This window comes from Agelaius phoeniceus, chromosome 5 (genome assembly GCF_051311805.1).
Source record: "Agelaius phoeniceus isolate bAgePho1 chromosome 5, bAgePho1.hap1, whole genome shotgun sequence".
Lineage (NCBI taxonomy): Eukaryota > Metazoa > Chordata > Aves > Passeriformes > Icteridae > Agelaius > Agelaius phoeniceus.
Window position 1 is genome coordinate 4,335,869 of NC_135269.1, and position 20,963 is coordinate 4,356,831.

Below are 20,963 nucleotides of genomic sequence, written 5' to 3' on the forward strand. Positions count from 1 at the left end.
TTTAGATGCACTGTTCTGGAAGTAAAGTCCCTAAGGAAATGCCCCCACGGTTTTGGAGGGGTATGTATTCCCTCCAGCAGAGCTTCTTGACATGTAAACACAAGGAAGTGTTGGCTCCAGCACTATTTTAACCCAATTTACTGCATGATCTGTGATAAACAACTGTTTGAGAAGTTTTGGAATCCTGAAGGTCAGTTTTATTTACTTATCAGCCCTGAAAAGGAAACAAAGGGGATAGGAGTAGAAGGAAAAAAAAAGACTGAAGCCAAATTAAATTCTATTTGAGGTGAATTTATTGAGTTAAAAAGAACCTGCCAGCTCCACCATATTTACAAAGGTTTTCAAGAGGATCTAGAGCTATTACTGCTACTGAACCACACGTTAAAAATGAATAAACAAACCAAATCAACCACATCCATTATGTTAAAAACACCATTTACCTTATAGGACTTTGAGGCACACTCAAACATAGGGAAAAATTGCTTCCCAACCACTGATCTCTACAGCAAGATTCTCATTTCTCCCTCTGATGTAGCTATGCCTGAAGATCTTGGTGTCTGACACCTTGGAACTTGGTGTCTGTTCTTCAGTAGACATGGCTTATGAATCAGGATTTTAAATAAAAGGTTACTTGGAATTGCAAGGCATTAAAATAATCCTAAAGAGCAGAATGAAATCCCCAGTTGGTTCCATCTGATACTTTTGCAAGGTGTTATTGCTGCCAGATGTGCACATAAAATCCTGTCATCACTGTGGAGCCACAATCCAAGCAAACCAAGTCAAGCTTCCCAGAGCACTGTCACTGTTCACATCTCAAGCAGCACTGCAGAAACAGCACCTCCTGCAAACATCACACTGCTGTTCTCTTCTTCCTGGCCACGACTCAAAGGGTGATTTCAGCTGCAATTAATGCTCCCTAAACTCCCTCATCCACCTTTCCATTCCCCTCTCCAACCACAGAAGAGATGATGGATTCTAAGGGGAGGAGAGAGCCTGTCTCCCAGCTCAGCTGGGTTCATTTCCAAGGATATTGCAGCTGCATGTCACATCCTGAAGCATTCTACATTCCAATTCCACAGTGCCAAAGGGATGTGGACATGGCCTGTGTGCTCACACACCTGGATGCAGCCAGCTCCCACTGGCAACAGGTGGCTCTGTTTACAAGCCTACAGTAACATTTACTTGATATTAAGCTTCACACATTATTTAATGTTTGGGGAAGAATTTACTCACTTGAGTGCCAGTGACCCTTCCCAGGGTTTTCACAGGTGAACTTTTGCTGATCAGCAATCTAACACTGTAACACTCACTTGGAAACTATCAACTAAGAGTCAGAGTTACTCTAAGCACAGAAACTAAAACCCCAGAAACTAAGCCAGTATCAAATCAAGTAGCAGAGAAGCTGCTAGTAGCATTTCAGAGGGAAAAAAACCAAAACAACCAAAAAACACTGAAATATGTCTCTTGTACAAAGAAAGATGAAACCTACCAGCTTTATGTTTAAAAGGAGAAACATGTAACTTTGTTTCTACTGCAAGGGCTACAAAACAAAACCAAAGAGAAGCCCAAGCACCACTCATGCATGAGAAACTACCTTCTAGCAAGAAGTCTTTTATGGAGTATGTGCTACTCTAATGTGAGCTGGCATCAGACCTGCAAAGTCTTGCTCCACACGTCAGCAAGACTGTCAGAGGCACACCACACTGTCACACTGCTCTCTTCAAAAGGAAAAAATCATCCTCTCACACTTACAAAGCAAGCTACAGAGCTTGCAGCTCCTCCAGGATTTCACAACTTTATCCTCATACCAAGGAAATTCCCATCAATATTGAGATTTGTAGCTGGGCCATGCTGAGAACATATTCAGCTCAAGCAGCACACACACAGGTGTCCCCCATGTTGATATCCAAGGTCAGACTCAGATGCTCAGGTGTTGGCACATTGGGTCAGATGTAAACTTTTTATCAGTGTCATATCTGCAGGTAAGATTAAGAGCAAGTCTTCAGAAGTGGAATTACCCTGGTGCTCGTGTACATGAAGAGGACACCAGGCTGCCACAGCTGCTACACTGCATCCAGCCACAGGGTGAACTGGTCAGATCCAGTGCCAAACACCCAGCAGGAATGAAGCTGTGATTGTGAGGAGAGGCTCACAGGAGAACTCTTTCAGGCATGGCAGAATAGCTTTCCTTACCAGCAGGATGGCTGAAGGAACTGCATCCAGCAGCACTTGTGCATCTCTCCCAGCCCTTCAGAGAACTGGATACAGATAACGCCACATTAATGTTACTGTGGAACACATTTATCAAGATACCTTTTCAACTCAGGAAAGCTTAGAGGGGTTTTTCCTATGTCACTTTTGCTGAGGTGAGCAGGAATTATTTATCAACTGACTAAGGGGTGATGAAACCTCTGGTACACCTTACCAAAGTGTTTCAAAAGTATTCAGGTCCCTCACTAGGAGCTACATAATTTAAAAATTGAGCAGAAGAAAACCTTTGTGCTTCTTTTGTGGACTAAAGTCTGACTTAAATCCTATTACTGCAAGCCAGCAAAATGCAGTGATGCTAGGCTTTGCAAAGATGGTGGAGGCAAAGGGATTCCATCTGCATTCCTTAAAAACCAAATAGAGTGTAAAAAAAGATAACTATGATAACTCTAGTAGTCAGAACATCTCTACAAAATTCTCTGGACCATGAACTGGCCACAGAAGACTCAAAATAACAAAGGCAGAGAGTTGTCCAGCTGAAGGTGGAAATCCACTGAGAACAAACTGATACAGCTACTGTGACACAGAAAAATCCTAGTTGGTAACAGTGACATTTTTATCAGTGACAGTTTTAATGCCTATAACATCCTGGACTAAATTAGCCCAGTAAGCTGGTGCTTTTCTCCTTAACAGACCAGGACTGATTGTTGTTGACACCAATATCACATCCCTTTATTTCTCCACCGGGCCATCCTCAGTGGTGGATCTGGGGCAGGCAGCCCTGCCAGTTTCCTTTACCTGAATCATTTCCTCCTTTTCCAGTATCAAAAACCACACTGCAATCTAAATTCCAGTTTTTGAAAAGGCAGAGGGGTAAACTACCAACCTGAGACTCAACAATTGTCCCTTCCAAGTATTTAGTGCTTGAAATTGAGACATTCACACAGTGCAACCTAGCAGTCATACATACATCATCACTCACTACCACACTGAACACAGCTGCGTTAGACAGTGGGATTTAACTTCTCAGCAGATTTCACTTTCCCTTGATCTTCCACTTTTTTGATGGCAGCTTGGATAGCTTCTTGATCACCCAGAAACTGGTGAGGGCCCAGAGGGTGCAAATTCTCATCAAGTTCAAGAAGTATGGGCACACCAGTGGGGAGGGTGACGTTGATGATGTCCTCGTCAGAGATGCCTGCCAAAGAAAAACAAAACAGAGTTACACCTCCAGCTTCCTCACTGCCTCCTGCCTTATTTCTGAGGTTACCCAGTCTCAAAACAGCCAAGGACACCTTCCAGCCTCCATGGACACCACCAGCCACTCAAGGGTCAATTCCCAGCTAGTCCTTTAGGAACAGCTGAAGGAGAGAATTCCCATCAAGGTGAAGACATTTCTTCACTTGTTAAGCCTACACGTGTGAAATAAACAGGAAGAGATTGCCCAGGAGACTACACTGTTCCTTTAATTCAGGACATGGAGTACAATAGGCTCCCCTCCATCATTTCCCAACTCAAAGATGGGATCCCACACGTGCTACTCCAACATGAAACAACCTCTGCTACACAGCCCATATAGACTCTTAAAGAGGCAGGGTAACAAGGTTAGCTTTTCTCTTAAATTTTTTGGGCAACTCCTATCACACAAACTGTCACAAAAATCAGTATTTAATTCTACTTGTGTGAGAATCACTCTTTGCCCACATCTGATTTCTCACAACCAAGTCCACAGTACTGTTCTCAGAATTCCTACATACAAGATATTCATTTCCATTTTCAAATGAGGGGAAGAAAAAGGAAGCAGAAAGTCAACTTGTACTTGGAGCATTCCTCTTTTTTCCCCACTTAACTAAAGGAATGTGTACCTGGAAAATAATATTTATGTTATGCAGACATGTAATTAAAATACTCTGGGCTCTCATCTCAATGAAATTGCTGGTTATTTTTATATCAAACACACATCCAAAGCCTCCAAGTGAGTTTCAAGACCAAACATCCTAGTAAAGTTTCCACACAAAGTCTAAATAATTGCATTAAAAGGAGTGACTGCAAAGATATTATCCCTCAAAAAAAAAAAAAATCAGGCAAAAGAAAGCTGGAGTCAGTGGGAATGTCAAGATTTCCTTTTCCCCCCCTTTTTGGAAGCACTGAGGTCCCAGCAGCAGCCTGCTGTTGTGAAGCAGGGCAGATTTGGGTAATTCACTCAGAAAATGCACACCACAAGCTTCTGAAGTGATGACACCATATGAACCAGACCAAGGTGCACCAAGCAAACATCCTCCTTGAGCAGCTGACAAAACAGATGGTCCTGAGAACACAGGGGTGTAAATTTACCAGAGATTTGCACATTAAGTAGAAAAGCAGAGCCATCACATTAACAGGAAAACACACGAGTCAAACAACTCAGCAGCAGTGGGGTGACAACAGGCCAGAAAAACCAGAATTGCTCATGAGGTGAGGATCATGTGCCCCTGCCCAGAGACTGCACCAGCACCCAACTTTTGCAGTGCCCTATTCTTGCTTTATGCTCAGCACTTGGGTGAGCCCAAGTTCCAGAAGGGCATGGAGCACCAGAAAGAAACCTTGGCAAAGAACTTACACCTTGTTACATATTGAGCATCAGTCCATTGAAACAAGTCACACTCAGACAGCTCAAGCACTTCTTGCATACAAGGGACAAGTAATTCACCTGGTGTAGGCCACAGAATCAGACCTACAGGGAAAAAACCTCGAAGAACACCTAGAATTTAAAAATGGTGCAGAAATAGATGGGAAAAATACTGCATCCATTCACCAAGCACAAGCACTGTTCTCAAGGACTTGGTTTGCAAAACAAGCAGCCAAGCTGCCTGAGCTCTTATTCCAAGGATTCTGAAGCATTAGATTTTAACAACACCCACATCTCCATGTGTATTCCCAGAGAATCCATGCCTAGGAAGTGTTCTGACCACCTCCTAAGTTCAGTCTCCCAGACTAAACCATTCAAATACATACACAGCAGATGAAGTCATGCAGGAGAGTTTAGGCTAACCACATAATGTGGTCAGGAGACATGATATTTAAGTTTCCTCTGGAGATGGATTAAACAAAACTAGCTGTAGCTACACGGATTCAGAAATGGATTTTACTGTTTTTACAGAACACGGAGTGACCACAATGTCAACTAGTATTGATTTACAAAGCAAAACAGTGCAGCCTAGGATAAACACAGAGCAGCAAACATGATGGTTTTCTCCTCAGGAGTTTTCCTCATAGAGAAGTGCAGCCCCACAGCCAGAAGTCTGGAAACACAAGCTGAAGTCAGATGAAAACCCTAAAGAAACAACAGTGCCTGTTGCTGTGCGTAGCATTTTTGGTTTTCAGGAAGCAAGAAGCTGAGCAGGCTGGTCACACAAGCTCTTTGGTTGCAGGAGAGCTCACCAGAACACTCCCCAGCCAGCAAAGGACACACCTTGGACAGCAAAGGGATCAAACCTTGCAGCAGCAATGGCTGCAGTGTGAGCTGACTGCTATCCAGTTACTCCATGTGCTGTAACCAGAACCAGCTGACCTTTTCCTGAGCTCCATCTGAGCCTGCCTGAGTCACAACCCAGCCCATGGCACAGGGAAGAAGGGTGAAATCAGGGCAAGACCTCAACTGCTGACTCCAAGGTGCAATGGTAAATAAGACCACGGAAGAAGCAACATGCTTCCCTTCAGTTTAATGCCAAAGCCCGGGTCTCAGCACTGCTGAAATACTGAGCTGCTGGAAGCAGTTTTTACCCAAGGAGGTTTAAAAACCAGGTCCTACATATTTATAGTTGTGAGAACCCACAGACATTACTGAAGTACTCAGGCTGACTTCCTGAGGAGTCCAGATGAAATGCTGCCTAGGCAGCTGCACTCCTCAAGTGGCCATCTGCCCTGCTCTGTTCCCAGGACACCTGAGTGACCTGACACCTACTCTGCTCCTCACCTGTACAGCAGGGAGCATTCAGGCACAGGAGCACTACAGTAACTTGGTACAGCACCTTTTAGAAAAGAGACCTTCCAAAATCACATTCAGAATTCCTGCCCAGCTCACTTATCCTCCATTTAACCAAACTGGGTAACCAAACACACAAATTGGAAATATCTCCAGGCAAGCTTAAGAAATCACCTTCACGTGGTAGCCCATGGAGTGTTTTCAAATATTTGGACCTTGCAAAGTCCTACAGAGACAAACCCCACTGATTTTGAGCACTACAGCACTTTCAGAGGGGCTGGTTCAGCTTCCCCTTCCCTCTCACCTGTTCTTACCAAGTTCCTCCCTCCTATTCTTATGGTCAGAGGAACCCAAAACCACAAGAGTTGAGAATAACAACACCCTCCTCTCTGCATGCCCAGATGATTCATCCAATAAAAGATCATACACAAGATCAAATGCATCAGTTGAGCCACAAAAGTTTAATACTAGTGCTTTTTAATTGAGTTCTAAATCAAGTCATAGCATCCCATATGCTTAATGAAAACACCAAACCTTTAGCCTAGTAATGTAAATATTCAGAGCCACTTTCTGCCCTCCCTGCAGGCTGACAGAAGATCTAACTTCAACAGGGCAGAGGAGGGAAACAAGCACAGTGTTAGAATCTGGCTTTTGATCTTGACAGATTTGCACCTTGCTGTACAAATTTTAAGGAAAGAAAGAAGGGTGGGCTACAGCCATGGCTGTGGTATATAATTTACATTTGTTCCACTCATGTCTGCCAAGACTTTCTGTCTGTATTAGGTTTGCACAGCCAAGCTTTAGTGGCAGGGGACCACAGCGGTGCACCAAAAAAGAACTGTGGTGGGTTGGTGGTGTGGCTGGACACCAGGTGCTCACCAAGCTGCTCTATCACTCCCATCCTCAGCTCAATGGGTGGGGAGAAAAGATGCAAAAATAACTTGTGGGTCAAGATAAAGGCAGTTCACTAAAACACAAGTAGAGGCCAAGCACTGAAGCAAAGGAAAACAAAGGATTTATTCTCTGCTTCCCATCAGCAGGCAATCCAATCACTTACCACTAATCAGAGCTTCAGTGTGCAGAGCTAGTGCTTCAATGCCATCACAAATGCCCTTCCCTCCCTTCTCTCAGCTTTCCCTGCTGAGCAGACATCATAAAGGCTAAGGAATATCCCTCTGGTCAGTTTGGGTCAGCTCTCCTGGCTATGTCCCCTCCCAAGAGCTTGCCCAACCCCAGCCCTGTAGGGGAAATGTTGGAGAGACATTCCTGATGCTGTGGGAGCAGCAGTGGCCAAAACACAGGCCAAGGTCATTTGTAAAGAGGCCCAGCAAGCTCACAAGAAATAAGCAGCAGAAGCACTGATCAAAGACTGGGGGAAATGACAGGGAGAGCCAGACCATCTCATTTCAAGACCACTGAGTTTTAGATCTCAAGCTGTTTCCTGCAGCTGCACTCACAACACCACACTCACATAAGCAGTATTTCCTGAAGAAGGATAAGCAGCAAAATCAGTGAAATAATCTTATTAAGAAGGCCTCAACACAATCCACACCAGCTCCAGCATGTAAATTATTGGAATACTACTGGAAATTCTAGAATCAGGCATTCCACAAACCTTGTTTTGAGGTACCTGATACCAGTGCCCAGGGTTAAATGGCTGGGAAGAAAGAAATGTTGAGACAGCCCACCAGTCCTTCCTGGTAAATCAGTCCATTGGACTTGGTCTCCAGTCAGCACTTGGGCAAGGTGGTCACAAGTATTACATTAATATCTTCATAAAGAAACACTGTCAAAAGGGTTCAATATGAAGCACTGGTTATTAGATAAAGAGAAAACTATCCTCCCCCAAAGAATTGAGAAAAAACACCTGCAAATAGATCCTGTGCATCCAGAATGCTCATTTAGCGTGACATATTCTACAGACATTTCATACATCTTAATGAGGCCCACTCTGTGCAATGAGAAAACAAGAACAAAATCCAAACCCACAATCAAAGCCTTTTGAGCATGATACTGTTGCTCCATGCAAGTAGAAAGCAGAACTACAGTTCCAGCTCTTTACCAATTACTCAGAACAAGGAAAACACAGATTCAGAGAATTGCAGTCCTGCTTCAAGAAAATACCTCCTTGAAATAGTAACTTCAAGGGATACTCTGTAGTCTTTTAGGAAAAAAAAAAATCAAATTGACACTAAAACAATTAGTATTGTTTCACCAGATCCAAATGAATGAAAACATTCCTATTTTCTGCCATTTAAAGTTTGATCTACATCTTCCAAGATCAAGTTAACACCATGAGTAAGACATCCAAGCAGCCATACAAGATTGCTGCTTGAGGCATTCAGAACCTAGTTATCAAAATGCCAAAAAAAAGAAGAAAAAAAAAAAAGAAGAAAAATAGTTCCAGCTAAGCTGGAGAGGCTTAGAAAACTCCATTGAAGTGCAGGACACACTAATCTTATAAAAAAGAAAAATCCACAAAAACACAGCCCATCTCACACAGTGGGTGCTATAAATACAGTAGACTGGCAAAGTTTAAGCACAGCTGAATGAGGTCCAACTCTAGCAGGGTTCCAGAGCAACTCACAACCTTCCAGCAGAGAAAGGGAGCCAGTCAGCAATGCAGACAAGGAATGTCTTAGATCCAACTAGATTTAGGCCAAGGGAAAAAAAAAAAAAAAAGAAAGGGAAAATAAACAACAAAGGTAGATTGTAATACCGGGGGTCTCAAAGCTCTGTCCATGCTACCCTTCAGGCCAGCTCTTCAGAAATCCATTCTCCACTACCTAAAGGGCAGGAGAGCCAAGCAGGTACCTGCCAGTAGTTCCTGTGTGGGAGCTGGGGTAGCTCACCAGATCCTCTGCCAAGGACTGCTCACATTTCCCTTTGTAAGTTCACATTTCCCTATGTAAGTTCACATTTCCCTATGTAAGCACGTGCTGGGAGGGTGAAAGTATACTGCAAGACAAAGGACAACTCTATTCCACCTTGAGTATGGGCAGTCCTGGAAGAGTTACACAGAGTTGGCAATTGTCCCAAGGTTCTGCAGCACTGCTCCTCCCTGATCTCAGTGCAGCAAGAAATCCAAGTGAGCCACACTAACTCCAAAGCGACCCTTCCCACTCCCTGAGGCTGCCAGCCCCTGTTGCAGCTTCACCTTCTGGGCACAGAAGGTGGCCCAGGATCTCTGCTGGAACCCACACTCAGCTGTCACCATTTCACCCCCAGAGGGCTTGGCCAGCATGGTTTCATGGAGCTGGTTCAGTTCTTGGGAGGCAGGGAAGTCCCCAGATCCCCTTTCCCCTACTTCCTTTATCATTTCACACAGTGTGGACAACCACTCTGACCACAACATGGAACTGACTGAACCAGCCCTTCCTCCTTCATCCATGATCTGCACCCCAGGATTCACAGCCTCTCCAGTCTCAGAAGCCATTTGCACCTGCTCATTTCACAGCCTTCAGACTCCTCATGTCCTGACTGTTCCAGCATGGCCAAATGCAAAAAGTAATCAGCAGGCAGAGCCACACAACACAGGATTTTAAAACTAAAAAAAAAAAAAAAAAACCCTGAGTGGACACAATCCAGTCTGTGCATATTTGTAACTACAACTGTAGCAGGCTGCATTCACACATATATAACCACTGAATTCTGCTCTACCCACAAAGAAATTAATATAGTTCGAGGATGGTTAATAATTAATTAATATAGTTTAGGAGAGCCTAGAAGTCAGGAGATGAAAGAGGAAGGGAGGAAAGACTCTAACAGTGAAAAGGATGGTTTTTATCATAAAGCCAAAAATAAATCATTTTCAAGACCAGTTCTGGGATTTTCAGCCCGGGTAAGACTTGTTGGAGCAGGACCAGAAGAGAGCCACAAAAATGAGCAGAGGGATGGAGTACATCTCCTGTGAGGAAAGACTGAGCTGGGACTGTTCAGCTTGGAGAAGAGAAGGTTCCAGAAAGACCTCTAAGAAAGATGGAAACAGACTTTTTAGCAGGGCCTGTTGCAATAGGACAAGGGATGATGGTTTTAAACTAAAAGAAGATCCTTTCAGACTAGATATACAGAAGAAAGTTTCTATGATGAAGCTGGTAAAACACTGCAACGTGCTGCCCAAAGAAGCAGCAGATATCCCATTCCTGGAAACATTCCAGTCCAGCCTGAACAGGACCTGATCTAGCTGAAAATGTCCCTGATCATTGCACAGGGACTGGACTAGATGGCCTTTAAAAGATCTCTCCCAACACAAACCATTCTGTGGTAAATCAACAATCTTATGCTAAGCTACCAACTTGGCTGTTTATTGGGATGCATTTTCTATATTGGGATATACTGCAGTATTTGCACAAGCTTTAGCAAGTGCCTATTCTCTGCAGAACTTTGTCACATAACTTTTTCAGTAAAAATTATCAGGGTGACCCATTGAAGTAACAACATCTTCCACAACCCAAGCCAGGCACTTTTATTCTGCTGTGTTACAGCAATGCTTTTTTAATTAAAGATGATTATCACAAACCTGACAAAGCAGCTGAAAAAAACCCCAAAAATAATGTGATCCTGCAGAGTTTTTGTCTATCTAAACAAATCAAAAATTTTGTTTGAATACAGTAGTTTTAAATGAACAATGAGAAATAAAATGAAAGCATCTGGCCCTTTCCTTAACTACATTAACCTAAGGAATTCTCTCCCTGTGGCCACAGCTCTCTCCACAGAGAGCAGCAGGCACAACTCTCTCCCAGGACTTTTCCTGGGGAAGGCAGTGAGAAGCTCAGAGAAGAAGAGAAAATCATTCTTATCTCTACTTGCTGCTCCTGTTCTTTTGCACGTGTGGAATGTGTTATGGAGATTGTTTACCCAAAGTGATTTGGGTACTGGTGAAGGTTGTTTTGCTTCAGTTGGGTCAGAGCTGTGTCCTGTCTCAGACAGTCATGGGTTTTTCTTTAGTACAGTGTCTCTTTGGTATAGCATTAGTGTGATATAGTATAGCTTAATGAAGCAATTGTTCAGCCTCCTGAATTATGGAGTCAGAGCACATTATTCCCTGACTGGGGGATCACTATACTCTCCCCTTTCCACATCTCCCAGTTTGCTTCCTTGACCAACTTTCTACCTCCTCCTTGGAGACCACAGACACTCTTACCTTGCCCAGGTAAGTAATATACACTACAGAACAACACACAAAGCTCCAAGGCATTGAGCAAGGAGGAGAGGGGAAGGCTAAAACAAAGGCCCTTACCTTCCACGTGCTTCAGCAACGCCCTGCTGCTGTTGCCATGAGCAGAGATAAGAATCATTTTGCCACTTTTCAGTTCTGGCACTATCTTTTCATTCCAGTAGGGAAGGAGTCTATCAAGCACATCTTTGAGACTTTCAGCCTTTGGGAGGTTCTCCTGAGAGACATCACTGCATTTGTAGCGACGGTCATTGTAGATCTCTGCGTAGTAGGGGTGAGATTCAGAGATGGGGGGTGGGGTGACATCGTAGCTCCTCCTCCAGATCTTCACTTGCTCCTCGCCGTGGTTCAGAGCCATCTCTGCCCTGTTGAGCCCAATCAGGGCTCCATAGTGACGCTCGTTCAGCCTCCAGGAGCTCTGGATGGGGACCCACTCCTGGCCCATCTCCTGCAGGATCAGCCAGGCAGTCTGGATGGAGCGGCTCAGCACTGAGGTGAAGACGAGGTCGAACTCGAAGCCCAGGGCTTTGAGGTGCTTGCCACAGTTCTGAGCCTCCTTTATGCCATCAGTGCTCAGCTTCTGGTCCACCCAGCTGCAGAAGCGATTCTCCTTGGTCCAGGCTCCTTCCCCATGTCTCAGGAGAACGAGCCTGTACTTTGCCATTTTGGCTGCAGCTTGGCACAGAGGGCAGCTGGTCTGGCATCTAACAGCGACACATCTGGACAGAGACACGAGACAGACACATCAAACATCCCACAGATAATGCAGTACAAGTAGCAATAAGGCAGTGAAAAGTAAACAACTATCAGAATCAAAACAAGCAAAGCAACAGTGTCTGCTGAGTGTGATTTTACAATTGAGAGTGGGAGGAATTCCAAACCAGGAGACCTCATGTGGGAAGGAAAGTGCCACCCTTCACCCAGCTTGTTGCAACTAGCCTACTAAAACCATTGATTAGGAGCAGATTTGTACAAGCTGTTCCAGCCTACAGTTTCCCTCAAGTGCTTAAACAGAGCCTCACTCAGTATCCCAGGCTCACAGAGCAGCACATCTCCCTCACTGGGGAACTCTGAGGTGCCCCATGCAGCTGGAGCCCACCAGGCCTGTCCAGATCCTCTCTGCTCCAAGGGAATGCAGGCACAGAGAGCAGCTGTGGCCCTCAGCCAGAGGAACTGCAGAGTGGGACCACAGCACTGCAACTGGCAACACACAAAACCTTATCAGCTTTTCTCAAAGGAGGTGTCAACACAGTCACACTCTGCATAATTTCCTCATATCCCCCATCCTGTCCTGTTAATTATGCCAGTCTATGCTTGACTTTTTTCCCCAGGCCACCTCCTCCATCATTCCTCCACACTCAAGTGTGACAACACAGATACTCTGGGATGCAATGTACAGCCAGTGAGTCCTCATTTCACTGAATCCCTAAGTGACCTCACAGATTATCCCATCCTCTTCCTGACTTTCAAGTCTATTTCTCCTCTGCTGTCTGTGAATTACAATGCCAGATTCTTAGGCAGCAGGATTAATGTTTTTACTTTTGGAGTGAGCACAAAAAGTCTGTTTGCTGTCCTCATTAAGTCAGACAGCCACACATTCATAAGGTCAAACAGCACCTTTCTCTTTTTTCTTTCAAGCAACACCACCTCTGGATTGTCTTCAATGGTAGATACCTTTTGACCACACACCCAAGGGTCTGCCAAGGTGGGCCAAGATCTGCTAGCAGACAATGGGATGCCTGAAAGGCCCATCTAACACAGGACTGCAACCCTGAAAACCCCACTTGATCCCTCTGACCTGAGACAAGGCTGGATAGCAATGGACAGAGCAGGGGAAAAAATATAAAAATACAACCCTCTGCACTGGGGGACTGCTGTACCTCAGATGAATATTAAGTGCTCTCAAAACCATGGGCAGTGGGAGACTGAGCTTTGATTTCTGCACTCCCAACCTGGGGCTGGATTTCCACGACACACTGAAGGAGCTCCCCTCATCTCAAATCAGTTGGAGCTGCTTCAGTCACACTCCAAGAGTCTCAAATTCAGGCGCTCTGTGACCCTGAATTAGGTCAGCAGGATGGGGTAGGCCCATGCATTCTGGGTTTTGGGAAACACCCGGCACAATACCAGCATTCATTTTAACAGGCTTTCAAAAAAAAAGGGTCTAGAAAAGTTGAATTCATTAACAGACTCAGGAATCTGATCTTGCTTGTAACAGCAGCTTAGTCCTCCTCTAATCTTACATTAAGACAGAGTCTACATCACACAAGGGCACTCTGCAAACCCCCCCCAGTGCTGATTTCTGCCTAATGGCACAGCTCAGGATTAAAAAGCCCTTGAGGACTGAGATTCTTACAGAATATCAGGAGGTATTGTTTGAAACCCAACAGACAGCTGAAAAATACAAAAGAAAGTCTCATTTCATGTGAAGGCAGGCTGAGATTTGTGTAGGGCAAGAAACGTCTCAGACAAAATCCCCTGCATGGTCCATTTTTTCCAGTCCCCATAATCAGCTGCACTTTAAGCAAAGAAATCAGTTATTGCTAGGATTCAGGTGTCACATCAGATCCAACACTAAGCTGCACCCTGTAAGATCCTAGGTTTATAACAAAAACAAGTATTTGACAGCATTTCCACCTAAAGCAACTGATCCTTACTCAACATACCACAAATACAATTGAAAAATTGCAGTGTGTTCACAGCATGAGCTACTACACATAAAATAGCTGCAAAGAAAGCTCTATCTCTGCAAATACTTCTTTATTCAGATTAATTGATTCTGTTATCCACAGGAATAGATTACATAATCTACAAAACCAAATTAAGACCCAACAATAGGGGTGATGCACCTCTTTGCCAAAGTTTAGTTGGCATTTTAACCAAAAGCAATAGAAAATTTAGTTACTATAAGAGATACACTTACACAGAGACCAAATAGTACCTGGGTGTCATAAATTCCAGTTCACTTATATAAAACATTAGGCAGAAGCACAATTCTCAAATTTAGACAGAACTAGCAAGTCACAGTGTTGAGTATCAGTCCACTTCTGGAAGCATTTAAACTAGAAAGCCTTAGAGCAACACATGGAAATAATCCTACTCACCTTTCCTACAGCAAAGGAACAACCTACACAAATCCCAGCACAGGCTCAAGAGCTGCTTTATACAGAGGCCAGCACACACTCCTGGCTGGTTACCTGCAGGGAAAGAATAAACACCACTGCTCACAGAAAGAGCCCACAAGTGCAAATGGCCATGCCAGCCACCGTTTGCTCTCAAAGCTGCTGAAAAAATAGAGCACACACCACTTGTATGGGCTGGGAAAGCTACCAAATGCCTTCTCCCAAAAAGATGCCAACGCACAGCTCCTGTATTTCCATCAAGGGAAAATTTCTGCTCTCCCACATGCCCGGGGACATCATTTGCTCCCTAAGATTTGTTTACACTGCAATTACCGTAGGTTTAGTGTGCAGAAATCTACCAAAAGCTCTGGGGGACCACGGAGGATACCGACAGCAGACCTGGAGCCAGCACAGAGGCACTAGAATAGGCTGTCCACAGAAGCTGTGGGTGCCCCATCGCTAAAGGTGTTCAAGGCCAGGCTGGTTGGAGTCTTGAGCAACATGGTCTAGTTGAAGGTGTCCCTGCCCATGGCACGGGGGTGGAACTAGATGGCCTTTAAGGACCCTTCCAACCCAAACCCTTCTATGGCTTATCCTACGAGAGAACAGAAACCCAGAGCCCCAGCTCAGCTCAGCAGAGCAGCGCACAGTGCTCAGGATAACATCTCACACCGGCGAATCTCTGGGCCAAGCACAGCTTTAAGGTCTAACACCAGAGGCGGCCACTTCTAGGGCTCCTGCTCCAGCCAGGACGAGCTCATCCCTTTCCTAAGGCGTCCCTGAGCGGAGCACCTGCGTGTCCCAGCCCTCCCCGAGCACGGGGGCTCGGCCACAAGCAGGGCAGCACCTCCGGGACCCGCGCAAACAAACACAGACACGGCCACGGGCACACAAACACAGACACGGCCACGGGATCCCAGGGACGCGGCCACGGGCACACACGGCCACGGTGCCCCGCGGCCACCGCCCCCTCGCCCGGGGGACAGCACCACCATCCCCTCCCTGGAGCGCCGGAACAGCCCCGCAGAGGAAACCCCCCCTGAACCCAGGGCCGCTCCCCTGCCCGACCCCGAGCCCCCGGGAATTACCGGGCTGACGCCGCGCCGCCTCACGGAGAGCGCCGGAGCCGCGGCCGGGCCGGGCCAGGGGCGGACCGCGCGTCTTATTGCGGCCGCGGCGCCTCCGCGCCCGCGAGAGCGGCGCGCGCTGATTGGCCGGCCGGGCGGACGGGCAGCCGGCTCAGCCAATGGGGGCGGCGCGGGGCGGTGACGCGGTGCCCGGGGCGGGCCGAGGCCGGTGCTGCCGTGCCCGGCGGGGCTCGGGGACGCTGCGGCCATCGCGCCCGCCGAGCCCGGCCCCCGGAGCGGGTCCCTGTGCCAGGGATTCCCGCAGAGATGCTCGCTACCCCCGCCCGTCCGGGCACGCAGAGCACGACGGGAGGCGTCCAAACCTCCCGAAACCACTCTAGGACCTTCATGTTTTGGAGAAAATCAAGGGGCCAAATTCTAATTACTCATAATGAAATCAGTAGCCAAAAAAAAAAAAAAAAAAAAACCAAAAAAAAAAAAACAGACGTGAGTTTTCGTAAGGATCATGCAGCTCCCTCATTCCCGTAGGCTGTAATCCTAATCTGAAGTAAATAAAAACAAGTAGATGGAGCAGCTCTGGTTCAAAACAAGAAGGAAGTAGTGTAGGAAGGCAGTGTCCTTCTATTGCCATAGGTCTGATTTTATTTCTAAAAATAAGCAGGGCACATCTTTCATACCAGATCAGTCACATTTTCTTCTCTAAATGCTTACCCCTGAACAGACGCAAAGTAAAGCTCAGAGGGCCACAAACTGGATGTACACCAAATGTGCTCTGTCATCTTTCCCTACAGGGAACAGAGGTGATCTTCCCTTTTTAATAAGTTTAAAAGATAGTGCATGAAAATAAAAGATGCGGGGTTCAGATTCTGATAGGAAAAAGTGACAGGAGTAAATTTAAGAAAATTTGGGGCAGAGGTGTTAAAATAATGTCTCTAGTGTGCTGTGAGGAGAAATGGTGTCTAATTTTAGATTTATAGGGCTATCTAGATGCTAAGATGTCAGTGGGAAAGAAGGCTAATCCAGATGAAACCTGCTTTGCTGGGCTCACAGCACTGTGTGCTAAGAGTGGCCAGGCTGCTGGTGAGCAGCATCTGCATCTCTTTGGTGGCTGCTGCACTTTGTTCCTCATTTATTTGGGAAGCTCCAGAAAGCATTCTGCATCTCAGGGAAAATACTTTCAATGCCTTTCTTGATAGAGCTGTTCCTGACTCCACCACAGAACCACAATAAAACCTGCTGCTTCTGCAGAATATTTCGACTGGCTGTGCATTTTTCTTAACAGTTACACATAAAATCCTTTTCACCTCATCCACCAACTTGAATATTAACAGCTACCTTTCATTTCTGTCAGGTTTGTCTAAGCCAGAACTTAGAGCATTAACCCAGTCCAGCCTGTGTAATTGAAGCAATGCTCAAGTTCACAGCGTGGAAGAGTTTAATTTGCCACACATCAGCTCAAGCTGGTGAAGAGAAATGGTTCCATATCCACATCCAGGTGCGCCCAACCACACACCTGCAGTCATCATGCCTTCAGGCAAACTGGTCTATTGACTTTGTAAGGAAAAGAGGCAAAGTTCCTAGAGATAGAGGGAAAAAATATCTTTTCTTGAATATCAGCACTGTAAGAATACAATTAACAGAAAGAAACATTCTATGCCAATATGCAGTTGTGAGTGAGTAGACAGTAACCCATGCCCCAATCCAGGACCTCTATGGCCATTAAATACAGATTTTTGTCTCCTTCAGTCTTAGGCAAGACCATTTCATTAGCATGGCAAAAGCAGCCTAATGACTTTGATTCACATTTCAAAAAATCCAAGGACAGTAGAGTCCAAGCCACATCCCTGTGCGTGACTTCTTGCGGACAGCTACCCTCACTTGGCAGCTATTATCTCTCACGCCAGCTGGGTTGTGTTTTTCAGGGTCTCTGCTCTGGAGCCCTTCCAGGCTGTTGCATTTAGCTGGAATGTTTGTGGCAGAATGAGTCCAGGAAACTCCTTTCCTCAATGCACAAACTTCTGCCAAGGCACCAGTGCAACTGCGCCACTCTGAATAAAGGCCTGGAGCTGAGCAAGGCAGAAGCAGAAGAAAACAGAACTGGGAAGAAGAAAGGCTGATTAATGATTGATTAAAACAGTGACAAACAGGAGCGTTCTTCACTGATTATGCCCTTGGTAGTCTCTTACAGAATAGTTACTTTGTTCAAAGCCAGATCCAGTGTTTGCCACAGAGCATTGCAGACATACCCATTTTAATTTCCAGAAAACCCTCAGCTCTTTGTTTACAACTATTTGATGCACGATCTGTCTTCATTAATAATTTCATGCTCAAAATAAAGTTCTATAATCAAGTCCTTGCACTCTTTAGTAACCCTGAAACCCTCTCTCTGAAAGCTCTCCTGTGTGTTTTCCTACTGCACGAATTTGTCTCCTTTTCTAGACCCTCCCTATTCCTTCCCAGCCCATTCTCTCTGCCACCCATATGTGTGCCCAGGGAATCCTCCCTCACCTTTTTCTGGGGTGCAGGCCCATTCATTTCCAACACTTGACATTTTTTCCCCTACAGAAGACCTAGATGCTGTCTGCTATCCATGCTATTATCTCACATTCCTATTCTATTGATTGTCACCATGATAATTTCTGAAAAATCCTCTTTGCCCAGGATTTTCTCTTGGGAATCTGAGAGGCCTCAGAAAAGAATGAAAACAATAATTATCTGATTTCTTGGGAATGTGGTCTGGAGATGGTTTACCAACAGGTGCATCTTTGATTGGTTCCATGTGAATTGTTTTTAATTAATGACCAATCACCATCAGCTGTGTCAGACTCTGAGTCAGTCATGAGCTTTCATTATCATTCTTGTAAAGCATTCTGATTTATTCTTTATCTTTCTTTAGTATAGTTTTAGAATATAATATCATATCATATGCTTTCTGAGAACATGGAGTCAAATTCTCATCTCTCACCTCATCCTGGGCACCTCACAACACCACAATTGAGGATGTCCCATTTCCACCCACAGACAAATTTGTATGGAGGAAGTTCTGGGAGTCTAACACACTACAAAGACAAAAACATCCTTACTGCCTCCTGAGCATTCAGAATTACAACTCTGTAAAATGACCCTGCCTAAATCCATCTCTCCACACACCTCTACACACCAGACCTCAGCCCGTAACACAAGGAAAATGAACCCTTTTCCTAGCAAGGACGTGCCAGGCTCCCCTCTCTCTGCTGGAGCCACTCACCCCTCTTGCAGTACCCACACACGTGGTTCTTTCTCAGCATTTCCTTGGCTCGAGCTCACCTGTGCATGGGGAATTTTTCATCACACACCTCCCCCTATTTGTCAACATATCACACCACCACATCTTAAACCCAGCCTAGGATTACCTCAAACCTGGGGGTGCACCTGACAGAGCCCAGAGGCACACCTTGCAGCCACCTAACTGCAATTTAAGCTCCTTAGCAAAGGCCCTTTTGCACCTTTTGTTTTACTAGTTTAGGCAGTGTTTGACACCTGCTTAATATTAATACAATGCTGCTTTAGTGTTTTAACACAGTGGGGCTTTCATCCTGTTTGGGTATGGAGGCAATACACAACTTCAGTAGCTTCTCTTTATATCAAAACCAGAAGTGTAAAGTCCATGTGAAGAGAAAATGAAGTATTCTACCTTTTTTCCCTTTTCTCTCTCTCCAACTGCATTACTTGGAGAGAAAATCTGTTAAAAAAAAAAAGATGAGTGTAAGCACTCTGCATTTGTCACCAGAATCAGAGCTTTAGTCTTTAAGTAAGTGCAGAAGTTTTTCTGAATCATTAATACCGAAAGAATTACTGAGAAGGAGGAAGAAAATACATAAAAGCCCTCATTATATGCAAAACAGATGGAGGGAAACTGCTTTGGGAGGCATCATATTCTAAACCTGAAGTGGGAACTGAATTTTTTATGTAATCCCAATGGCTAGGTACTGGTAATGTTATTCTGAAGTAAAAAAGGTGAATTCTGTCTGTTCTTCTGAAATACTAATTAAAAAAAAAATTATTTTATTTCTGCATATCCCAAGCTGAGAACATATGCATGGGAAAAAAGCTTATATTCTCTATGCCCTTAAAACCATTATATTGTCATCTTCAAATAAACACCTCAGCACAGCAGGTGCCTAGAACATACAATAAAGTGTGTGGAACACAGTGTTCTGAAGAAATCCTCATGAATATAGTTATAGTCTTCAAAAAATGCCTCTAAAAAAAGTTTTACAAGGTATCAATGGCTGGGAAAACAAAAATTTTTCTCACAATCAAAAGTTTTCCTATTTCTAGAGCCAGAGACACAATTTGAAGGTTTATAAGGTTCACTTTTAAACTTTGTGGGTTGGGAGAGTTTACATTTCAGATTTTGGGTTGGAGCATTTCACTGGTTTTTAGTCACAGTATTGTACAAATTAACTTCTTGTAGCAGCATCAAAAGCAAAGAAAATCCTGTGATTAATCTGCTTTTTTTCCCCCCATGATAAACAAAGTGCTCCAGACACCAGACGTCAGTAAGGAACTGTCTGGGAAGAGATAATTTTAAAGGGCTTTGAAAAAAAGAAAGCAGCAGGGTGGTGTCTAGTCGTGATAAGTTATTTTGAAAACAGACTGGATAGTGCTGATACTAGAGCATGATGACAGCACATAACAATCTGGGCAAATACAACCAAAAAGGGTAAAATGGGAACTTCAGTGTCATTGCAGAGAATGGTGAGAACAACAAACACACACCACACATACTCAAGTTCATGTGTATTAATGTCTTGCTATGAAAAATGAATGGTTCACCTCAAAAAAATTGTTCGAAAGTCTTTTACTTCCATGTTACAATGAACCTCACCTTCTGATGTGTGTGTAGAGTTATCTCTGTCTGTATTTATGATGTTTGTTTTCTCACAAACTCTCTACAAACCACAAAGACCTTTCTGGTGCTTGTTATGTTTCTGTCCATGGTATGTGGCTGTCTTGCATCACAGCAGTTTACAAAACAAGACTGGCTGAAGCTCAGTTTGGTTTTGAATGGAGCACAAAAATGAGCTTCCTACATAAGTCTGTCTATGTGTCATGGTTAGACAATATCAAGAGAAGGATTGAGTCACATTGTTCTTCTACTTTTACTGTAACTCCTCAGAATTCATTGGGGCTGCTCCTGACCGTAAAAAGCAACAAAATCAGCCTCTCTTTTACGGGATTGTTTCCCAGGAAACTTTAGGAGTTATGTTGCTAAATAAATAGCTGTGTATCACAAGTTAATTCATGCTTCCTCCCCCTCCACCCCACCTCATTTCTTTAACAAAAAAGGAGCATGAGTGGAAAGTCAGACAGGACTAATAAATCATGCATGATGGAGAGTCAGAATATCCAACTTCCCAGAG

General features: G+C 44.7%; 1 protein-coding gene across 2 annotated transcripts; it reads right to left on the reverse strand.

Annotated features, from left to right (window-relative positions):
• Positions 1-270: 270 nt before the first annotated feature.
• Positions 271-15,711, reverse strand: BPGM (bisphosphoglycerate mutase). Of its 2 annotated transcripts, XM_054631492.2 has the most exons (4): positions 15,559-15,711; positions 14,453-14,545; positions 11,412-12,067; positions 271-3,406 (listed from the first exon to the last, which is right to left on the reverse strand). In XM_054631492.2, the coding sequence occupies exons 3-4, from the start codon at positions 12,010-12,012 to the stop codon at positions 3,213-3,215; spliced, it is 795 nt and encodes a 264-aa protein (XP_054487467.1). In that variant the 5' UTR covers positions 12,013-12,067; positions 14,453-14,545; positions 15,559-15,711; the 3' UTR covers positions 271-3,212. The 2 variants fall into 2 exon arrangements, with proteins under 2 accessions (XP_054487467.1, XP_077034260.1); XM_077178145.1 differs by lacking the exon at positions 14,453-14,545 and having other exon boundaries at positions 15,559-15,680.
• Positions 15,712-20,963: the final 5,252 nt, after the last annotated feature.

Bases quoted from the DNA above. Each gene is read 5' to 3' on its own strand.
- BPGM (XM_054631492.2), bottom strand. From the start codon at position 12,012: ATGGCAAAGTACAGGCTCGTTCTCCTGAGACATGGGGAAGGAGCCTGG. The intron at 3,407-11,411 runs GTAAGGGCCTTT...TTTCTTTGGCAG, and splicing joins GTTGCTGAAGCACGTGGAAG to GCATCTCTGACGAGGACATC.